Raw genomic sequence first — 13968 nt, forward strand, 5'->3', positions numbered from 1 at the left:
TTGATTATGAAAGTATTGTGGGCTTCTGTGAAATATATATTTAAATGACATATCCTATACATAAAACATTGCACAGAATGCAGTATATTCCAAAATTACTGTATTTGAAATTGTTATTTTATGGAGTCAAACTAACTTTATTTAAAAATAAAAAATGTATGAATAAAATATTGATTTCTCTCCTGTAACAGCAGTTCATGTAGGGCTTCTGATGGTTTTGTGCTCTATAATAACCCTGCCAGCACAGACAGACACCATCTTCCTAATGACATTTATTCTCTAATGTATGTTTTGTATATTTCTAGGCCCTTTAAATGTGATGTTATCTTTTGCAATAAAATGAGATATTTTTATTAGGTTTCAGGAGTCAATTAATGAACAACATTTAGATTACAAAGGAAGGGAGCAGCTGTTCCTTGGAAAAAGAAAAAATAATGGAAAACTAACAGGAATTTCAGAGAATCATTCTGCAGTGTTTCCAGGTAGAGCAAGGATGTAAATTTGAATACCAAATAAAAAAGCTGCAGCTTTTAGCTGGACCATGAGTATATTTGAACATATCAAATTCTCCAACTATGGCAGCTCTGCAAATAGTTTCTCTGGTCATTATCTGCTCTAGAGTAGCTTTGCTTAACAGAGTTCGCAGATTTCTTTTGGCAAAGTTTTATTTGTACAATATTGTGTATATATATGTATGTATATTGGCTAAAAACTTCTTTGTGTAGCATAGCTACACCTATTTAATCATGTTAAACTGATATTGTGAGCAAAATCAAGTTTGGAAGTACTAAAAGAAACCTTTAAGATGTCTGTGGTGGACTTACGATATTTCTATTTATCTAACCAAGCCAAGACAGAAAGCAAGAATTTCTGTGTTCTACATGTTTTAAAAATTGCACTTCTGTAATTCCTGTACTAGGACTTCACTGCACGACAATGACCTTTTACCTAGAAGTCTAAATTTCATGAAGTATTCAAGGTAAAGCCTGAATAGCCAATTTCAGACAATAAAGTTGTCCCTCTCCATGACAAGTGTAGGAGCACTTCTACCACTACAAACAGTCAAGGTTTTGTGGGGTTTTAAGAGTAAAAAGCTGTTTAAAGCCTTCAGCTGCTAAAACACCACAATGAAGGCAAGAATGGCATTTAACTAAGTTTTCCCTGCAGGAGCTGCAGAGAGCCAAATTACCTTTCCAGCACCACCTCCTTCTCCTGGAGAGATCATTTCTTTCTGAGCCTGACTCTTCTCAGTAATTACATGAACACAACTCCCAGCAGGCACTTACCAGCTAAGCCCAAGGCAGAACCCTCCCTTTCCCTTTCCTTTCAACTGGCATTGCAGCAAGAAAAGATCCAGGCAAGTGTAAACCCAAATCTCTGCCAACAAGCTAGAAGATTGTGAAAAGAACACCTGAATATGAAAATTAACCTGCTTATCCCTTCAGAAAGCAAAAAAAACCCCCTCAGGTAAATAAAATCCCGTTATCTTTCAGATGCAAGGCATTTAAACTTGCAAGGAATTACAGGTCTTGTAAATTCCAACCATTGTTTTTATCAGTATAAATCAGTATTAGCATTGCTTTCCACACCATTTTCAAGTTTTAGAAAATTATGTTGCAGAAGTTAATAAAAATGCTTGTAATATTCACAGACACAGTAACAGATTTAAGAACCTAAAGAGCAACCTTCAGTCCTCCTGGAAGCTGTAGATTCAGCCCCATTTGAAATGTCACTTATGCCTGTATAACATCAGCTACACAGTCCAGCTGCAGCAATTCCACATGTCCCCCCTGTACTTGCAGAGTTACTTTCAGCCACTTGAACTCACCTAAGCATTCTGCAGGACATAACTCCTGACTATTTGCTTCATTTTGAAAAGATCAAGCATTCAGGCTTTCAGCAAGTTTAAGCCTCTCAAAAGTGTTAAACCTGGAAATGAACTTGGTGAACTAAAGGTAGCGTACAGAGCATGGAAAAACCTTCTTTTGCCAGTTCATTCTAAATACAAGATTTTGGTTCATTAAAAATAATTTATTTGCATGTAAAAGGTTATTCTGTTGAGAGGTGTTGTCTCAGCTGTAGAAAACATAGCAATTTATTAGAATTCTGCTTTGAAAACCCTCTAAAATGCCCAAAATACAGATATACATAGGTGCTCATAAACATAATTAGAAGCAAGAGAACTGCCTTTCAAAATTCACACTGAATTTGTCCTTTTCAGGTTAAAAGAGCCAAAGAAATTACAGTAGATGGGAGGAGGAAAGAAGAAGAAACAGATTTTCCAAGCCATTTCAATTTACTGTAACCAGCTTGTTTCCTACTGGTTTCCTAATGGATCTTTTATTATGCAGGGTTACAACAGCTTTGTTTTGCTTTGTCATGTGCTGTTTATGGTATCCAGAAATACTCTTTAATAGATGGATTAGGTCATCCACAACACTCATATCACGCTTCCCTTCTAAGTACAGAAAGCATTTTCAAACACTGTGGAGAACTGAAAGGGAGAATGAAAGGGTCACTGGTCTTCATTCCAAACCATTTCCTGTTGTGCCCATGGATTTGCCCCAGGGTGACACACAAACAATGACAGACTGCAGTTCACATAAACAGCTCATGGGATGCCTGAACCTTGCAGATGTACCACGAGGGAGTTCACAGCAACCATTGGTAAATATTTCCTCTGAGGAACTCAATTAGTTTCCTCAATTATTAGGAGACTGATCATTAGGAGACACACATGCTCTAGCTGGCAATGATCTAAAACTGTTATTTTCCGATAGAAATATAGAGGGAAACACAGGACATTTTAAAAGGCACACAATGTATCTCTTGTGGCCGAAATCATCAAGTAAATTATGCTAATGATTTTGCAAAATAAAATAAATTTCTGAAGACAAACAATTAAAAAACATCTTCCCATAAGTGCTGAGTCTGAAGGGCAAGCTCTGAATTCCCAATGAATTCCCTGCATTCTCACAAATACTCTAAATCCAGAGAAGCACTCAGGAGATGTGTACCTAAATCTGAATAAATTGCAGAATCTATCCTTGCATACAACTCTTAAAGCATGGAGCCGCTGAAAAACCACAGTCTCAGGTGAGTGTTCTGTGCCAGCACATCACCAAATAATATTTTTTTTTAAATTTTACTCAGACAATTTCACTTTTGATTAATAGAAATGTTGTTTTCAATGTCTTAAACCATGTCCTTTATGTAGGTTTGTAAAACTTTCTTTTTTTCAATACCAATTAACTTTAGATTTACCGTTTCTTCTCTTAAAGAATGTCCAAATCTCACAACTACACTTCAAAAGACTGACTACTGTGTCACAGCTGAATGAAGAAATAGTAAAGCCTGAGACTTTTAATTTAAAATTTTAATAAATAATTCTTAAAGACTTCACAAACACTATATTTGCATTAGTAAAGCCTGAGACTTTTAATTTAAAATTTTAATAAATAATTCTTAAAGACTTCACAAACACTATATTTGCATTTTTTTCCAGGATAACTATAAAATTAGTTTCAGAGCATTGAAAATGCATTAAAATATTACTCACAATTAATGGATCTCGTCCCATCGTAATAACAGTTCTGTTCACTGTGCGTAATAACTGCACCATTATTTCTTGAATATGGTGATAAGTTGAAGCCTGCAAATTAAAAAAACAGAGTTTTGATATTAAAATCATATCTCTTTTAAGAGTAAGAAGAAACCAATTATTTCCATTTTGACAGTTCAAGTTGTATAATCTAAGAGCCCTATTGAAAGAGCAACACTAATTCTTCTTGCTCACACTGCTCCTTAGTTCCAGCAATTTCAGTGGAATACTCATGTCAAGTGGCACAGTCCAATTTCAGCCCAATCTACTCCACAACTGGTTTTTGTTTCAGTCACTTCTCATCTCTCACTCAAGTGTTCTCCCCCTGACTGAGTAGTCTGCAACTCAGCCATGGTAACAGTTAATTGAGGCAACCTGTATCACAGCTGCCCACATCTGTCAGTGCTGTCAGGGCAGGCTGGAGTCAGGAACATCCCTGGCTGGCAGTCACAAAGTATAGAGTTATTAAAGGAGAAAGTTGTCTTCATTTACTCGAGCAGCTCTGGGAGGGCACAAACTGGAGATGATCAGCCCATGCACTGCTCTTGTTGACTGAAGAAGGATGTTTGATTATTTTAAACACCTGAGCAAATGGGAATAAACCTTATGTTCACCAGTGTCACTGACCTTACTCTGATCACTAGACAACGTGGGAAACCAGCATGCAACAAGAATGAAAAAGTCTGAACAAATTTCTAGTAGAAAAGGCTCTATAGCTTACACCAAGACCATTATTTAATGTCAGATACAGTGTAGAAAGAACACCACAATCACAGAAGCCATGGCGAGATCTCAATAATGTTTTAGGTAGCTGAGCTCCAATACCACACCAGGAGAAACTGCTGCTGGTTCTGGTTTCCCTCCAAGTCAGCCAACATTTTCTCCTTTTTCTTTCTTTCTCGTTCTGATTGCTTTGGATCACACCACACACCTCCTAACAGGGACCTTCCTCATATCTAGCAATTTATTTACTATTACCATTTAGTCCTGTTATATCCTTTGACTATGACAGATACAGCAGCTTAAATTATCTCCTCAGCTCATTTCGGCAATGAATGTCACAGCATTTCAGAAGTTATTTTCTATAAAGGAACAATGTATTCACAGAAAAATTTTGTGTGTTTGGTGTTTTCCTCTTTAAATTTTCCCTTTCTCTGGTACTTTCCTATGTTTATAACGACCAGATTTGAGAGTGGCTGCATAGAAGACACATTTGTTGCTGTTTTTATAACGTTTACCACTATAATTTAAAAAAACTATCAACAGCCAAAACTTATAAACTATGCAGTAGCACTCAGCACAGGGAAGTAATTTGTTCATTAGTTTCCCTTTTTTTTAAATTCAAAGATGAGAGCTCATATAATGTAACTTCCCTTCCACATTGCAGGATGTGCTATATCATAATTAGTACCAGTTCAGAACATTGCATAATGAGTTTTAACATTTAGCCCTGACTCCATCACTAAAGATGAGCTCTATTCTTAATTCACAAGTAGCACATAAAAAACCTCTCCTGGAAAGTCTATTACATATGCTCAAGCACACAAAGGTTATTTTCTGCTAGACCTTGGAATTTTCAGATAAACCTTTGCAAATAAAATTAAATTGTTTCTTTCTGAAACTGACTCCCTTTCTTCTTGATAATCTAAGCAACAATTAGGCATTCAATACTGACATTGCTAAATTAACAAAAATTGTTTTCACACATTGTCAATACACGAGATTTTAGCTTTTTTTTTTATCTTGCAGCTTCTCACTTCAGAAGATAGTCGAACAACCCACTGCAGCATGTGCTTTTTTAGATCATATTTCTCTTCACAAGGATGACATGGCAAAACCCACCATCATTTGGCTTCAGTCCACTGATTAAGCATAAGGTTTTTTCAGGAGCTAAATTAACTACTTGTACCTTATATAAATGTTCCCTTGGAGAACAGGAATTGTATTATTCCATTTAATTAAATGTGGTGATCAAAAGGGTATGTTTATCTTCCCTGTTGAAAAGATTTTCCAGGTGACCAAGGCATGGAACAATCAGAGTTCACATTCTGTATGTAGGTCAGCAGGAAGGAGCTCTCTCACAGAACTCAAACACCTTCAGGTTTGTTGTTGGGATGGATGGCAAAAACTGGTACACAGATTAGTTAATAGAAAATCCAAACCAAACAAAATTTCACTCTCTTTTAAAAATATGTGTGTAGGGTAAAAGCAGATAGTCTTTGATTTAGCTTTCATCTTCTATTTAAACTACTACAGGACTGGGACAGAGAAAGCAATTCTGTTGCTTCAGAGCCAACCTTGCACTTCACATCCTGATGGAGTGCTCAATTATTTGGACAGTGACAAACAGGGACTCACTGAATGGCTGCTTGGGAAGTACAGTGTTACACAACCTGTCCTTGACATATTCACTTGGAAACACTCTTGTGTCAATTCATTTCAGCTGTCCCTACTGTGTCCCCTCCCAAACTCTTGCCCAACTCTACCGTCCTCTCTGGCATGGCACTCAGTGAGAAACTGAGGAGGCATTGGCACTGTGCAAACACTGCTCAGCAATAACTAAAATTTTCATTGCTGCATTATCAACACTGTTTTGGTCACAAATCTAAAACATGGCACTGTTGACATACATACAAATAAAGGCACATATAGAAGGATAACAATTCTTTTTTACACAATCATGCATTGTTTTGGCTGAAAAGTCTCTGCAGAAGACCTTAAGGTAACTGGCCTTTAAAGAACATGCAGATTTCCTGACTACATTCCTTTAAAATTCTCTTTTGCTAAAGCCTTAGTATCTGCCATAAGTTAGGCAAATGCCTTAAAAATTTCTTTACAATTCTAAAATGCTTCCAGGCTTGTTTGCTAGTTTGTTAAACTGCTTAAAATGCAACTGCCGCCAATTACTGACAATGCACAGAACAGGAAAAAATTCTTCAACTCTCTTTCACTAATAGTCTCAACCAAGATTTCACTGTAGGTTCCAACAGAAAGCATTTACCATTTAATTTTGTAAGCACTATAAATAAAATCTCGTTCAGATTCAGTAAATATTAAAATATAGCATACATGTCAGATTAGAGACAAAGTCACCTCATGAAGGACTGTCAGGTTGCATAAAAAAAATGTTGCAAATATGGAAAAGGGAAGTGGTTTTAAACAAAACAAACAAAAATTCACTGATTTCACCATGACCTTCATCAATGACTTACTTGCAGTTCTGAGATTTTTCAAGCATTTCACAGGTGCTTGAAGCACAGTCTCAAGCTAAGAAGCTAATTTTAGACATGATAAAGTCAAAACAATGCCATCCATGTCCAAAACTTGTTTGCTGGCAAGGAAACTTAAAATCAAACCTAAGCATCTCACTGAGATGCCCAACAGTGACTGTCTAGTCATAAAAATAAACACACAAGCACTCCACAAAGCAGTGTTTTTAACAACACACTAGCTATCTGCAGAACCCAGCAGTGAGGCAGCAGCTGAAGAAAGCAGCATCTGAATACAAGGATCGGATTATTCCCATGTTGCCACTTGCTAAACAATATGAGGCAAAACAGCAGAGCAGAGCTGGTAATATCAAAATATCTTTTCCTTTGACAAAGAAAATGCATTCTTCAAAAATTCTGTAACAACTTCAAAGATCACCCCACAGTATAAATTTTCGCCACACGAAACAGAACAACTGCTGCTGTTTTTTCTTCCCTGTCCTTTGTGTGTATTCTATTTCTGGTGACTTTCAAAGAATAAATGCAACACAAAAATATCAAAGTTAAGTTTCCAAAAAGTTTTGAATACTAGTCTGAAACCAGGTTTCTCTGCTAAAATGGAAAAGAGAGAAGAAATAAGGACAAGACATTATTGTTAATAATATTGTAACTACAGTAGATTCTGCTACTAAAGCCTGAAGCTTTCTCCTGCAGCAGGTCAAACCATCCATTTTCTTAGAAAGAGGCTAAGAGTTACAGGGAATGAACTGTTGAATAAAAAAACTGCATTCATCTTCAGTTCAAGTGTAATCCCAGCTGAAATAATCTGGTTAATTACCAAACCAATGGTCTGTATCCAGATCCCACTGAGTAAAGGCATTCTGAAGGACACTGCCTAAACACTAACCTGGCCATATGTGAACCCTTTCCATTTGCCTCCAGGTTACAAAGTATTTCCTTGAAACAAGATTTCTCACTTTAGCTGGAAAATGTGTTCCACTCCAGAGAAATCTGTACTGGCTTTTAAAGGCAAATGACTGTGTGATTCTTGGATGCTGCTGTGTTCCCTTCCTTCACTCCTTTTTCCTCCTTCAGATAAGTCACCTCAAGAGCAGATTTTTAATACTGAAGCAGGATCAGCGTTTAGTTAAAAAATCAGATCTTAACCCATGAACTCTCTGTCAAGGAAAGAAAAAACTACAAGTGATGGCCACACATTTGCTGTTGTGGTTACAAAACCTAGTCTTACAGTTAATGACACATGCTTAATATATTCTAAAGTCCATATTTTCTCTGACCAGCAGTTGTATTGCCAGAGGCAGGCCAGGGGATGGACTTTGTACAACAGAAGCATCTGGTTTTTTTGCTGAGATCCCAAATAATCTACAATATTTCTTGGACTCAGGAATATGATGTCTCCAAAGGGCTCAGCATACCCCAAGGGGCTTTCCTCCTTATATCACAATTTCATACATATTCACTGCAAGCACAATCTGTAGGTAACTGTGACCCAAATATCTCACAGAGAATCTTCAGTTTACCTTCTTTGAAAGAAACTATTGAAGAAATGCTGCTTCTATTGAATAAATATCAATGTATTCTTTTTAAGGCATATGTTTGAAATTATCAGCAATTCTTCTGCTGTTCTGCATAATGTTCTCACTCACAAGAAGGTGAGGTACAAACCTATAATTTCAGTAGGCCTTAATGAGACTATGGACAGCAACTGTTAAATTCACAGTGAAAGTATTATTCCATCTTGTTTGACTATTGTGTTTTACTTTTTAAAGAATACAGTAACAAAACTGGTTACTTTACATTACAGCCTTATGAGATGATAACTTCAATTATTGCCCTATCATGCTTTCACCATTTCTCTTCAGAATTACATTTAAAATTCAAATGTTCCAATACCTCTTTGGTATCCCCTAGGAACAATCCCTCCTGAACTGCTTATATCTAAAACAATAAGGCAAATAGTTCATAATACACATGAAAAGATTGCCCTGTGCAAACAGAAAAGCCTCTTCAGTATCAAACTCAAAAGATTTTTATGGAATCAAGAAATATGCTTTAGTGATTTCATTTACTAGGAAATTATCCAAGGAGCCACAGTAAAAAACTCCTAAAATGAAAACTTGCCTTAATCCAAAGTCTGCAAAGTTTGAACACCTCTATTAGAAAACTATAGTTGAGGAAAAGCATCATGTATTCACAGGAGAAATTACAGCTTTACTAATGTAATTAATTATAACGTTTTCTCAGAATAAATTCCTCAAATTATTGAGAAGCTCCATGGAATAACCTACTGCTCATTAAAAAGTGAGGGACTAAAAAGTCAACTTAATATTATCTCAAATGAGGAAAAAAAAGAAGCACCCAGATGACAGTTTCGGTGTTCCAAAATTTCAGGAGTTTGAGAAAGAAACTACAGTCTCCAAGGGAAATATAGTAAAGAGTAATCTGTTTTATGCAGACATTGCTGAAAGCAGAAGCCATGCCCTTCTACAGTGAGAAGCATTTGTTTCAGAAACTACAGGGGTTTTTATGAAAGAAGCAAGATGAAATTTGAAATTTATTCTGAATAATTAAAATAATTATAGAATAATTGAAAATAGGGGTTGGAAGGGACTTTGAAAGGCCATGTATTCCAAGCCCTGTGATGAGCAGAGACACCTTCAACTGGACCAGGTTACTCAGATGTCAGTATTCACCTTTAATACCTCAACTGCCCTTTAAAGTTGAAGTTTGTGAAAAATAGGAGAAAAGTTCACTTTGCCACTGACTTGTACTAAATATTTGAAAGAGATTAATCATCATCAATAATTTATTACCTAATCAGCTCAGGCTTTCTACAGACTTGGGCCCTCTTCATCATCATCAATACTTACAGGGTCTTGACAGCTCAGAACCTCCAGGATACTATTAAGTAATTCCACACAGTACTTCTTCTCTTGGACCTGGAGCTGCTGATCCTCTTTCGGTTCCAGTAATTCCCTCAGCTCTTTTGTAATCACAGGAAGCAGAATGTCTCTGCATTCTGAAATAAAGTGAATTATCTTAACAACAAATATAAATCAAATACTTTGTGCAAATAAACCCTCCTCCAAACAGTGAAACACAATATGCCTTAACAGCCACACTCCCAATGTGGAATTGTTGATTTTCCAATAGTGTCTCAGGAATATTCCAAACTGGTGTAGAATTTTCATACGTCAACAGTATTTTCATATATCAAAACCACAAGTTCCCAATAAAAATAATTTGCTTCAGTTAAATTCTGAAGGCTGTTTAGCTTATATCAAACACTTGGGGACAAATTACTCACTTACATACAAAGCATCTGAAAATTAATTGTGTTTAACTAATGACAGGATTTTAATATAAAAAAAGTACTATACTTACTAAATTATTTCTGAAAATAAGAATCAAACAGCAGAACAGAACTGTTTTATGTGCATCATTTTGAAACATATCTTCTAAAGACTCTAATGGAAGGCCTGTCATGCCTGTGATAGGAGTGAGAGCTGTGCATGCATTCAACCTTATTTAAATTTAAGGAAGCGAACACAAATATGAAGCTACATTCCAACCTCACACATATACTGACTTTTTGAGAGAGAGGTGCTTATAGGAAATGTCAGGAGTACAAAATAGACATTGTTCTCATTAAAGTTATTTCAAATATGTGTATCTAGGAAAAAAAATGTATTTTTTTTTAAGAATTATTTAGAGCACCTGGACACACAGTGCATTCTGTGATAAACAAGTGCAGTGTGAGATATGGTGAAACTGTACCCCATGGGATTTAAAACAAGCCAGGGGCTCAGAATCCTCCCAGAATAAGTTTGCTAGTACAGGAAGACAAGAGTGCAAGAAAAAAAGAAAGAAAAAAAAGAATGGAAAGTAAATTATAACTGTCTGAATTGTGCAGATGAAGCAACAGAAGCAATCCATGAAGATTATTCTTACTTGAAGTAACAGCTCCAAGCTATACGAAGCCAAGAGCTTTTAATCATGTCTGAAGAGCAGCATAATTTCTTGCCTCAGAAAGTATCTCTTCTCTCAGTAACTATTTCTCTATCACTTATTCCAAGCTGCAAGACAAATCTAACTCAGGGACTAAATGACAAACTCACCAGTAAGATAGCAGGTAAAGAACACGTACTAACACAAGACCTATTTGAACAGCAGCATAAAAATGAATTTCACACAGCCAGAGTTCTTTTATGTGCCCAATTCTGCACAGACACGCTTCCTGCACTTCCTGCAAGCCACAGATGCCCTTCTGAAGCAGAAACCAAACAGCTGCACTCACAAAACACAAAGTGGAGCCTCCCAGCAGGGCATACCAACACTCCTAAAGCACTTCTGTGTGGATTTGTGTTCATGGAGACAGAGAAAACCTGCCCTCCAGAAGGCATTACTGGCAGCTTTGTGCTCACCAGCTGCAGACAGAAAAAATTACAAGTTTTCTTAAACTGAGATGTAATTCAGTAACTAGCAAACACCTTCTTGATTTGCTCACATGAACCACTTCTAATAACTAACTGTAAATGCAAGCAATGCAGTGCTACTAGCTTAAGCAAACATTAAAAAAAAGCAAGATTAGCAACAAAAAAAGTTACATGCAATACCTTAAAAATTTGCTGAAATGTGATAGGACTTTTTAAATAAAGGCTTTATATATACATTGAACAAATAAGTACAAGTTGTAAAACAGATTAGTCACTCCCTACTTCTGAAAAAGCTAATAAACTTTAGTTCTGTTTTCACTATTATGTGTAGAAACTATTCTTCAACATTCCAAGGTTATTCAAGGGGGAAACAGTTCCTAGTATGATCAGTTCAGAATTCTTTCATCAACATTCTGACCACTCAAAAAATATTCAAGATGTATTTTGGATATAGCATTTTTTACTAAACAAGTTCCATTTCATGGTGCTTATGAGAAAAACCTGAAGTGCAATAGTCTTACTGAAAGATGGCACACACTTAACACATTTTGAAGTGGATCAGATGAAGCAAAAAAATGGACTCACAACCCAAGCAAGTTCAGGCTGGATATAAGGAAAAACCCCTTCCTCACAGCGACAGCAAAGAAGTAGAACTAACAAATTGCACAGTTTCTGGAGCAATCCTGGAGCAGTCTGGTCTGACCTCACATTGAGCTGGAGGTTGGACTGGACACATTCTCCCATTCCTTCCAACTTGAACTATTCTACGACCTTTGATTGCCAAAGCTGCTAATCAATCCGAGTGTAGAAGTAGCTTGGTGCACTGCAAATGACCAGTTTACAATCCCCAGAAACTGAACAGTCAACTATGGATAACAAGAAGGTGCCACAACACAGCAAGGAATTTACTGGAGAGTGTAAGATCTTGAATCTCTGGAAAATGAACAGAGATTGTGAGAAAGTTAAGAAGAAAGTTACATATGTGCCCATATATAGAAATAATTACATTTTTGGACTTGTCATTTTTTTAGCCATGGACTCAAACATCAAGGTGTCCTATATCAGAAGAGATGATATCAAACTCATTGCTCTAAAGACAGATAGGAGAAACCTATTTCTTGTCATTTTAATCCACAGCACTTGCACAGCATCTGCAGTGAGGCAAAAAACCATTTCACACATATTTAACCAGTAAGAAAATACATATGTAGTAAAATATCTCTTTCCTGGTCTCCACTCCGCTCAATCCCTGTCCTCCTTTCCAGATTCTCTGACTGTGTGCAAAATATGCTGAAGAAATGATTCAGCACAAGCTAAACCCTTTTCTCCTCTAGCACTGTAGATCCCAGACACCAACTAAACGCTCGGCAGTAAAACTCACCTGCATCACTCTCCATGCCTGTCTGCAGTTACAGCACTGTCCTACCCATGGCCACACTTTGTGTCACAAGTTCTCTGCTCTAAACCTGCTCTGTAGAAATTACACTTTTTATAAGGATGCATAACTTACTCTAACAATCTGCACCAGACACAGTAACAGCTACAACTAATACAACATGAGGATGAACACATTTAGACAAACATATTTAGCCTTAATTAATCTGCAATGACATATAGAAATACAGATTCCAGATCAACAGCATGTAAGAAATTTAGCTGGCAACTCTTTTCCCATAACTACCATTCTTAAAAATAGTGCCTTGAAAACACTTCCACTTCAAAAAACCTCAGCAGGGAGTGCTGTGCTCACAAGCTTGTTCATAACAGCAAAGTTCAAAGTCCCATCACATTACGTGACATCTCAGCCACTTCTGACCTCTCACAAAGAGGATGGAAGGTTCTTTGCACATTCCAGTTCTACATGTGCCAGGATAAACATACTTATTGCTCTCACTCCTTCAAAATAATATCCAGCTCAATTTTAAGCTATTAAGATGTCCCTTTGAACTGTCTGACAGCAAATACAAAAATTCCTTTTGGGTAGCTGTTAAAGTTACAGGGAGCAACTGAGTAATAAAATCCTATACCTAATGAGCTTTATTTCAAAAGCAAAGTAAGAGAGTAGATTGAGCAAAGCCGTTGATCAAGAGGAATCCTACCTTTTAGAAAAAGTACATTTTAAATTTGTCCTCACATGGAAAATAAAAACTGAGGATTCAAGGTAAGTATTATGGGTATATTAATCCCTAAATTACATCTGACTTCATGAGGCAGTGATACCCATTTGATCAATAATCAAGAAGCATCCAAGAGATCATAACTAACAAGATGCACTAGACACCTTTAAGAGGAGAAGAAAAAAAAATTCATTGAATTTAAAACTCCTCCATACCAGCCTTCAGAGATCAATCAAAGCTTCCTACCAGAATGCAAAATGCCTGCTGTTGTCTATAACTCATTTAAAAACCACACACATGCATATTTTGGTGAAAGAATCAAGTCTTTGACATAGTTTGTCTTTTGCATATAGCCATTCCATACTCCTTAAGTGTGGGGAAAGCAGAGCTTCTTGCATAGAGAAACTTTTCCTGTCGTACTGCGAGAACAGCTGAGGCAGAAGGCACAATTGATTTCCTCCAGTTTGAAGAGCTAATTACTCTGCAAGCTTCAGTACTCCCAGTTGTACTTGCAATATAAATTAAAATTGGATCCATATTTGATACATACAGAATCTCTTAAAAGGACTTAACATATGCAGCTG

The 13968-nt window shown here is 36.6% G+C and overlaps 1 protein-coding gene across 1 annotated transcript in view; it reads right to left on the minus strand.

The window, feature by feature from the left end:
• Nucleotides 1-13968, minus strand: part of DOCK2 (dedicator of cytokinesis 2) — a 149967-nt gene that overhangs the window by 86853 nt on the left and 49146 nt on the right. Inside the window, exons 26-27 of the mRNA XM_085073400.1 lie at nt 9702-9850; nt 3560-3652 (exon numbers count right to left, since the gene is read on the minus strand). Coding sequence (XP_084929526.1) covers nt 3560-3652; nt 9702-9850 — 242 coding nt within the window. The remainder of the gene's footprint in view (nt 1-3559; nt 3653-9701; nt 9851-13968) is intronic.

This window comes from Lichenostomus cassidix, chromosome 13 (assembly GCF_008360975.1).
Source record: "Lichenostomus cassidix isolate B80296 chromosome 13, HeHo_3.0, whole genome shotgun sequence".
Taxonomy (NCBI): Eukaryota; Metazoa; Chordata; class Aves; order Passeriformes; family Meliphagidae; genus Lichenostomus; species Lichenostomus cassidix.